Source organism: Mandrillus leucophaeus, unplaced genomic scaffold, assembly GCF_000951045.1.
Source record: "Mandrillus leucophaeus isolate KB7577 unplaced genomic scaffold, Mleu.le_1.0 Scaffold150, whole genome shotgun sequence".
NCBI lineage: Eukaryota > Metazoa > Chordata > Mammalia > Primates > Cercopithecidae > Mandrillus > Mandrillus leucophaeus.
In genome coordinates, this window is record NW_012101477.1 from 3,420,792 (window position 1) to 3,430,475 (window position 9,684).

At 49.0% G+C, this 9,684-nt stretch overlaps 1 protein-coding gene across 1 annotated transcript in view; it reads right to left on the reverse strand.

Moving 5' to 3' along the window:
- Positions 1-8,991, reverse strand: part of BPI (bactericidal/permeability-increasing protein) — a 37,793-nt gene extending 28,802 nt beyond the window's left edge. The window contains exons 1-5 of the mRNA XM_011974978.1: positions 8,769-8,991; positions 5,425-5,539; positions 4,047-4,175; positions 2,450-2,611; positions 1,166-1,229 (exon numbers count right to left, since the gene is read on the reverse strand). Coding sequence (XP_011830368.1) covers positions 1,166-1,229; positions 2,450-2,611; positions 4,047-4,175; positions 5,425-5,539; positions 8,769-8,982 — 684 coding nt within the window. The 5' untranslated portion in view covers positions 8,983-8,991. The remainder of the gene's footprint in view (positions 1-1,165; positions 1,230-2,449; positions 2,612-4,046; positions 4,176-5,424; positions 5,540-8,768) is intronic.
- Positions 8,992-9,684: the final 693 nt, after the last annotated feature.

Sequence of the window (9,684 nt, forward strand, 5' to 3'; positions counted from 1 at the left end):
CTAATGTCCCCATTTTACAGATGGTAAAATTGTGGTTCAAGAAGGTCAAGTCATTTCCTCAAGGTTACACAGCTGGTTAAGCCCTGGAGCCAGGGCCAAAACTTACCCCAAGACGCTACCCTGAGACTTTGGCTGGAGATTGTCCTGCTCATTGGAACTGTCCCATCTAATCCCAACCAAGCCACTGGCTCCACTCTTGCCATGTGACTCTAAAACCCATTCTATAGTCCACTGTGTTATGCATTTTGACAAACATGCATTGATTTCTTGCTTTTTAAGCTTTTGACACAGTATCTTCAGATAGATGATCTCACATGATTGATGCCCCCCTACCTGTTTAGTGTCTTTAACAAGGAAACCAACGTCTTCCACCTAGAAGACCGCACGAGCCTCCTCAGTGGTCTCCTTGCCCCTACTCTTGGCCTCTCCAGTCATTCCCACAGCAGACAGGGAAATTGTTCTAAAGCACAGATCTGGCCAGGTCACCCCCTTGCCTAAACCTTCAACGACTTCCATTGCCCTCTGGAGAGAGCCAAAACTCATTGCTTTTTGAGACAGGCTCAGATGATTCTTAAAAATTGATAATTTGTTAATGGAAAACTAGCTGAATGAATGGCCTCGTCCCTTATCTGAAGTATCTGGGTTGCGGGTTTAGGCTGTGGGCATGGTTGGAGGAGTGCTGGCCGACACCTGTCCCTTATATTAGTTCCAGCCTCAGGGAATGGGCTACTACTGGGGTTTGGCCAAAGCCCAGAAATGTAGCTTCATCAGTGGCATTTGTTCTGAATGGGAAGCATCAAGGAAGGAACTCGGGGTGGGGTGGGGTGGAGGAAGGAGTCTACCAGGGGTATGGGAAGAGAGGGAGGCAGGAAGGGAATGGCATTTTCTCAGCAGGGAGGAAGGCTGGGGAAAAGCAGAGGTGGCCCAAGCAGGCATGAGGGAAAGTTTGTTGGGAGTGTGGGAAGTGATCATCTCTTGGTCTCTTGGTGGATTCTTCAGCAAAACATACACGACTGGCTTTTAGAGCTGGGGTTGTGGTTTCAAAGGGCTATAAGGACTACCAAGGGGTCTGGAGTGACAGCAGAGTGTCCGGAGAAGGGGGAGGTGTGTGGTCACTGAGGGCCCTTCCCCTCTGTTCGCTGATGGGGCTCCAAGCCCCTCCTACCTGGCTGTTCAACTTGTTTCGAAGCGTAGACTCAATTTTTTTGCGGAAGAGTCGGATCAGCCACCTAGAGATGGACAAGTAGGGAGATAGATGAGGCTTTTCGGTTGTCCCTGGGCTGGATTCAGGAGGCTGCATCGTCTCAAAAGCTTTCTTCCCTCCTGGAAACAGGCCTTGGCACCCTCGCCCCTGAGCTCTAACTGCACACATACCCCATCAGATGCTTGTCCCCGATTTAGTGACCTGTTCATGAGGTTATTTCCTGAATCCCTGCGTGGTTGGGCCCCTGCCCCAGTCTCATTCCTCACCAGCCCCTCCCTCACTGCACACCAGCCACACTGGCCTGCCATGTCCTCTCTCCTGTGTGTCCTCCCACCACCGTGCCTTTGCACATGCTGTTCCCTCTGCTTAAAACACCCCCGTCCCTAACACCTCCCTAACTAATGCCTACTTATCCTTTCATCTCAGTTCAAATGTCATTTTGCCAAGGAAGAATTGGCCCGCCCCCAGATGGGGTCAGAGCCTCCGGTTCTCTGTGTTCATACAAGTTTGTACCTCTTTTTTCTTAATTCTTATCTCCTTTTGTAATTCTGTGTGAACCATTCATTCATGCAATGCTTTGGTTAATGATTTTCTTCCCCACTGGGCTGAAAACTTTAAGAGAACAGGACTGTGTGGCTGAGTCTGGGGTGAAATAGACCTGGACTTGAACACTCACCAGCTGTAGCAACTTAAGCTATTGCCTATCTCTCCATGCCTTGGTTTTCTCCCCAGAAAACGGGGTAATAATAGGCCGATCTCACAGAGTCATGGTGTGACTTGAATGAGATAATGAGTGTGCTCAAATCAGTGCTGGGCACAGTCAGCCTCTGAAAAATATTAGCTCTTACTAAGTTTTCATTGGTCACTCATTTCCTGACCACATTGCACAAGCCTGGTGCAGATCTGAGTCTCACTAGATAGTTGTTGAATGGATGGATAGATGAATGCCTACAGATTTGTGATGACAATATAATTTAGTGCATATGTAACGTGCTTAGTATGAGCTTGGGACATAGTAAGTGCTCAGTTAAGTCTGCTGAATGAATATGGAATAAACAAATGATGCCTTGAGAAAAAGAGTGTCTGCTTCATCTGTGGACCCCTGCCTCCCGTGCCATGCCTGAGGCCTCTGAGCAAGGCCTGGCATGCAGGTGGCACTCCGGGTGTGTTTTCAGAATACAGGGATGATTGAGAGAGTTGTTCTTTAGGTCCCTCCTCCCAGCCACAGCCCTTTGGAGTCCATACCCCACTCTGCTCTTTGAGATGCGCACGTGGACACTGTTGATGTGGCTGCTGCAGCTGGAGCAGCTGACGGTGGGCTTGCCTGATGTGGAGTTACTGCCCAGCTTCAGATCAGCCGAAATGGACACCCCTTCTACCCTCAGGTCAAAATTGCCGCTTGTTTTTCTGGAGAAAAACAAAGAGGAACGTGGAACAAATCCTTTCTTCCCACTGCCATTCAAACTTTACCCCAGTGCTGGAGGGCGGGTTTTGTTATTATCCCCACTCCAGGCGAGGAGATGCAGTTCAGAGAGAAGAGGCAGCTTGCCCAAGGTCACACAGCAGCTGAGTGGGACAGTCAGGATTCCAACCTGAACTCTGAACTCATGTCTGACTGGCAGAAACCTGCTCTTAACCACTGCCTCAGCTGCCGCCCCAGCTGTGTGGCCTTGGGCATGTTTCTTACCTCTCTGAGCTTCCATTTCCTCCCTCAGATCCTGGTTCAGCAGTCAGACACCAGAGTGTGTGTCCCAGCTTTGCTACTAAAAAGCTGGGTGTTTGGGGCCAATGACTTGCATTAATTAATGGCACCATTAATTCAGTAATGAGGTTAATAACTCCTCCCTCAGGGATGCAATGGGTTTTGGATAAGACAGTGGACATTCTTTTGTTTTTGTGTGTGATCAGCAAGGGAAAAGATAGATGCAAAAGCGCCCAGGGAGAGAGTTAAGTGATCCTTGTTGTGGGGAGGAGACACACCGAGCAGTTCTTTTAAGGGCAGGCAGACTCACGCCCCTTTCATTCGCCAGGGCGGTTTCTCCTCCATTTTCCTCCCTAGATTCCCCAGAAAGGAGACCTTCCTAAAGCGACGGTCACTCTGAACCACTGTTAGTGGGCAGGGTAGCTGTGGGGAGAGCCCAGGATTTAGATTCGGAGCTGTAGTTTGGGTTATTTGCCCCTATTTTTCACCCTCCCCTGCATTCATACCCTTACCATTGCCTATCATGGCAGGGTTGAGGAGGGTGCCTTTGCTTGTCCTTGACTTTGGGCTTGGCCACGTGAAATGATTTGGCCAGTGTTATATAAGTTCTGAGCCTGGGCCTTAAGAGGACCTGTGTGTTCCTGCTTTCCCTTTTTGCACCTCTGCTATCACCAAGAGTATGCTCTGCATAACCCACTGGTCCAAGGAGAAGGAGACACAGGTGGAGCCAAGCCTCCTTTGCTAAGCCCAACCCAGGTCAGCTGAGCCCCAGCCGACACACAGATGTATAAGTGATGACAGCTGATTGTTGTTTTAAGCCACAGAGTTTGGGATAGTTTGTTACACAGCAATAGCTAACTGATAAACAGAAGAAATTGAAAGTTCCACTTAGCTTTCCACCGGAAGCCACATGCACCAACTCAGCCTTGCCAGTATCCTGCACTGAGATGTGGATAAATGCTCAGTTATTAACCAAGGGTTATGTAAAATCTTCTCATGTGTAGAATTTCCTGAGGAACCCTGTGGCAACAGGTGGTCACAGGCAAGGCAAACATTGGGCATTCCAGAGGCCCTGACTGTCTAATCCCATCCAAATATCACTAAGAGCGCACCCAACAAACCGCAAGCGCAGAAACGCACATGAAACGTTTTCGTGCCTTCCATTTCCCGCTGATCTTGATGTTGGCGTTGCTGATGGAGAACTTAAGGCCCACATTGGGCACCATGCTTATCTGGGAACTGGGAAGCTGGAATTCACGGATGTCCATGCTGCAAAGGAGAAATGTGAATTTCATATAATTTCATATAATTCTAGGTGCCCACATGAGGACTTGGTTAATGGTTAATGCAGACTCATCCCCCACCACCTGGTCCTTCACTCCGTCCATTCCAGGAGTTCCAAAGCTAAGACAGCAGCCTTGACAAATATGTAGGCAACTGGAGTGGCTTAGGTTTTGAAGTCAGAAAAAACCTGCATTTAAATCCTGCTCTTTAATATACTCTTGGGTTACCCTGGGCATAATTACCACGAGCCTCAGTTTCCTCATCTGTAAAACGGGCACAATGATCTCTATTTTGCAGGGTGTGTGACAATCAATGAAGATAAAATAGGAGGCCCTTTAACTGGAAACTCTGTATAGGAGAACTCTGTATAGCTCTGTCTTGTTTCGCTATTGCAGCCCCAGAGCCTGCTGTGTCAGACATACAGTGGGTGCTCAAAATATCTGTGAATGAATGGGTGTACAAAACTCTGTAGAGGACTTTCATGGGTTTTCTGCCCAGTGCACAACCCCCTTCTTGTGATAACAGAACTACTAGATTATTTAGGGGAAGCCCCTCCCCACATCTGTTCCATGCCACTCCAAAGAAAGTTGATCTTATGTCCATCTTCAGGGGGTGGAGCTTGCAACTTAGGCTCGGCCAAGTAGTGTATTTCATTCCCTGGCTACAGTGATTGGCTCAGGGCTGTGTATGTAACCTAAGGTGGGCCAGTCAGAGTGAGTCTTAGGGCTCTCCATTCAGAGTGCTGAGCAGGAGATCTAGCGAGACTTACTGGTGACTGTCTTGCCTGTGGAGGGGATACACTGCCTGCCAATTGGGCCTGTCCAAGGAAGTGATGCTGAGAGGTGGCAAGAGAGGAAACAGGGCCCAGTGGCATGTAAGCCTGCCTCAAGCTGAACCCGAAGCCAGGCTCTTCCAGTGACTTTTCAGTCATGTGAGCCAATGCATTCTGCCTTAAGCCATTTTGGAAAAGATTTTCTGACCTTGAAACCTGGCACATTCTAATTGATAAACGGCACAGAGTTTGGGGTTTCATGACATTTCCTGGGAGTTGTGGTTTGTGTGGCTTTCTCCACGCTCAGCTGGGAGGTTGCCTCTCCTTGGGATGATGTAAACACAGGCTTTGGGATATGAAACTCTGTGAGTTGAGAAGTTTGTGGCTCTGCGTTCTAGCTCTTGGTGGTCCCAGAACACTGCAAGTCCTGCAAATCAAGGACTGAGCTCTGGCGGGCCTCACCTGTAGAAGCTATAACTCCCCTTCCCAAGAAGCTTGATCTTAAATTTTCCTGAGTAGTCAGGAATCTTGATCCTCTTCAGCTCCTTCTGCAGCGCCGCCGTCCCCTGCTGGCTGGCTGAAGGGAGAAGGCAGGGGTGACAGTCAGAGGCACGGCCTGAAGCAGGGGACAGAGGGGCAGGGCAGGCTCTGGACCCTGGGCCCCTGTTCATAGCATGAACAGTGGCACTGGAAGGGTAAAAAACAGGGACCAGTTAAGATTTCCTAGAAAAGGCCAAATAGTAAACTGACCCTTTATAGGAAACCAAACTGCCTCTGTCACAAATACTCAGCTCTGCCGTTACTGCACAAAACAGCCATAGACAATATCATGTTCTTCTGTGTGCCTGTATTCCAATAACACTTTATTTGTTGGCATTGAAATGAGAATTTCATATAATTTTCACATGTTGTGAGGTAGTATTTTTCTTCTTTTGTTGTTGTTTTGAGACAGGGTCTCTCTGTGTCACGCAGGCTGGAGTGCGGAGGCATGATCACGGCTCACTGCAACCTCGACCTGCTGGACTCAGGTGATTCTCCCACCTCAGCCTCCCTAGCCGCTGGGATCACAGGTGTTTGCCACCACACCAGGCTAACTTTAAAAAAATTTGTTTAACATTTTTGCAGAGATCTGCGGTTTCACCATGTTGCCCAGCTGGTTTCGAACTCCTAGGCTCGAGTGATCCTCTTGCCTCAGCCTCCCAAAGTGCTGGAGTTACAGGCCTGAGCCACTATGCCGGACCCTTTTGATTTTTCCCCATCATTTAAAGATATTAAGACTATTTTTGGCTTATAGGCCATGCAAAAACTGAGGGCTATAGTTTGCTGACCCGTGGTCTAAAATATCACCCCTGAAACACCCAGTTATGCATCCTACTAGTATTTGTTGGATACTTAATTTGTTATTTGCTCTATGCTACACCCCCCCAGATCCCCCACCTCTCTGAGTTTTGGGCTGTCTCCCCAGGGCCTTTGCACAAGCTATTCCTTTTCCCTAAGAAATTCTTCCCTCCCATATTCACCCGGTCAGCCTCTAGTCAGCTCATTTATCACTTCCTCTGGGAACCCTCCCTGGCCCAGTAGATCAGAGCAACACCCTGTGTCATTCTCATGATGCTGTGGATGGCTCCTCCAGAGCCCCCGTTACCATTTGTAATCATGCATTTATTCACATTACTCTGACTAATGTCCCTCCCCTATTACATGTAAGCCCCTTAGGTCAGCAGCAATCTGTTTTATTTACTAATGTGTCCCCCATATTCCCATTGTGCCTGACACTTTGAAGGCACTTAAGATTTGTTAGATGAGGCTGGGTGCGGTGGCTCATGCCTGTAATCCCAACACTTTGGAAGGCCAAGGCTAGTGGATCACTTTAGGTCAAGAGTTCAAGAGTTCAGCCTGTTCAACATGGTGAAACCCTGTCTCTACTAAAAATACAAAAAATTAGTTGGGTTTGATGGTGCGTGCCTGTAATCCCAGCTAGTTGGGAGGTTGAGGCAGGAGAATCACTTGAACCCCGGAGGTGGAGGTTGCAGTGAGCTGAGATGGCGCCATTGCACTCCAGCCTGGGTGACAGAGCGAGACTCGGTCTCAAAACAAAACAAAAAAAGATTTATTAGATGAATAAATAATGTCCTAATGGCAGGAATTCTACCACCAGTTATGATGTGGCTAATAGCATCAAAGAACCAATTAAAAGGCAGACACATTACCTGAAAAGGAATAAGTAGTAAGATGAGGGAGCCCAGACTTTGAGTTTTCTCGGAGTCAGTTAGGAAATAATAATATCGATGAAATGTATTGAGCTTTACTCTGTGCCAAGCGCTGTTCTAGGCTCTGCGCATGTACGAATTTGTACAATCCTAGGAAGTAGGTCCTGTCACTACCCTCATTTCACAGATAAGGAAGCTGAGGTTCAGAAAGCTGACGTGACTTGCTAGGGGCCACACAGCTGACAAGGAGCAGAATTTGAACCCAGGCCTTCTGGTCCCAGAGCCCATGCCCTAGAGAAGGCTTTCTGGGGGTTCAAAAGTAAATGACACATAACTGGTCACTGTGTGGAGGGAAAAAAAATGTGTGGTGTCCAGGATCTGTAAGTTGACAGAGACCAGGCCTCGAAGGGTCTCAAATGCCATGCCAAAGGATCGGGATAGTTTCTGAAGGCAGTAGGCAGCCACAGAGAATGTGGGCCAGGGGAGGACATGAACAGATTTGCTGCATTTCAGAAAACTCACTCTGATTGGCACAAGGGGATTGGGTAGAAGGGGAAACTGAGGCTGCTATGACAGAGCATGAAGACCACCGAACTTAAAGACCCTGACTGAGCCTCTGCTTCGACAGGCTTCAGGGCCATACTCCTTCCTCCTAGCTCTTCTGTCTTGTGTGGCCTTCTGTCCGCAGCTCTAGGATTCAGAGACATCCTGCTGGGCTAGGGTGGGAATTCAGGGATGGGATACCAGCTCCTCCTGAGTCCTGTCTGTTTCCCGAGGGCACCCCAACTGGAGAGGCTCATGCTTTCCCCTTGGTCTGATTTCCCTGGGGCTGGGTATCACCCACTTCTCTGCAGGTCATCTCTCTGCCACCAGGAGGCAGCATCGAGCAACCCCACGCTGGGGCATCAGGCAAGACCAGAGCTCACATCCAGGCTGCCAGCTTCTCGCGTGTAAGTGTTGATAGCAGCAGTTTGTCTTACACAGGCTGAAGTGAGGGTAAATGAGATGGTGTGTGTAAAGTTCCTAGCTCAATGCCTGGCACAGGTTAGAGCAGGTCAGCACAGGCTGTTTCATGCCTTTCTCTCCTCTGCCTGGGCCTGGGTGAGTGGTCTGGGGGGACCCTCTTTGTGTCACCCAGCGGAGCACTGTGCACAGTATGGCCACCAGCCCCTGCACTAGGGAGAGCACGGGGTGGGGAGGTCCTCCCACACTCTCCCTCTGACTCTGCTCAGCCTCCTCAGCATCGAGAAGCAAATGGCAAGGCTGAGAACTGGCTTTAGAAAGAAGAGAAGAGCTTAGAAGTCCAAAGTGGAGGTTGCAAAGAGGGAAGGAAGGGACCATGAGGACCCTCAGGGGTCTGAGCACTGGACTTGGAGTCCTCTAGACCAGTTCACCAATCCCAGCTCTACCATCCCAGCCCTGTGATCTTAGGCAACTTGCTCTGCCTCAGTTTCTTCATATATAAAATGGGGGCAAGGGGACCTGCCCTGAGGAGCTATGAGTATGCCAGGTGATGGGTCTAAAGGGCTGTACACAGTAGATGCTCAATAATTGCTCCTCAGGGGTGGAGAGGAGGGAAGGGAGGCATCTAATTACCATAGTCCAGGCCCTTCTGGGAGATCCTGACCATGACGCCAGGGTTGGTGGCCGCTGTCATGGTGGTGCCCACAGCAACCAGCACCAGCAGGGATGCCCATCTCGGCGCATCGTGAAGGCCCCTGGCCACGTCCTCTCTCATCCTCCAGAGCTGCCAAGACCTCAAGGCCTTGAGGTGGGACCACAGAGCTATAAAGGAGTCCACTGGGGACATGCAAGTCAGTAGAATTCGGAAAGGAGGAAGGAACCTGGCAAGAGTGGGAGAGAGGGAGGGCAGCTGTGGTTTTCCTTTGTGGTTAGGGCCCCACAGGCAGGGAGAAGTGCAGCCTGGGAAGCTCGCATGTGCATGTATGCATGCCTGTGTGTGCATGGGTGTGCATGTGTGTATGTGTGTGTGCAGATTGGTTCCCCTCCCTAAGCACCCCATCCCCCGCTCTGTGCCCCCACCCAAATGCCCCCACCTACCGACTCCCTTGAAGCTGGGTGGCACAGACATAAGGATTCATATTTTTCTTTCTACTTTTGATTTCTTTTGTATTTTGGATAGTAAAACATTTAAGAAAACAGATGCTTTAGTGTTTTCTTGTCCTGAAAGGCAGTAGTGGTAATGATTAAATGCTCACATTTTAGAGTCTAGTATCTTGGCTGTGGTTTTACATCTTAGCCCTGTCTATTTCTCTAGTGGTCTGACCTCAGGCAAACCCTTTAACCTCTCTGAACCTCAGTTTTCTCTTTGTAGAAGAGAAATATATAGTACTGCTCCCTCTCTGGATTGTGGAGAAGGTAAAATGAGCTTAAAACCACGTAAAGCATTTAGCACAGTGCCCGTGCAAAATAAATATCCAAATACTTAATGTTAATGTTACCCTGATTTCAAAAGTAATCCATGTTTATCGGCCAAAATTTGAGAAAGAAA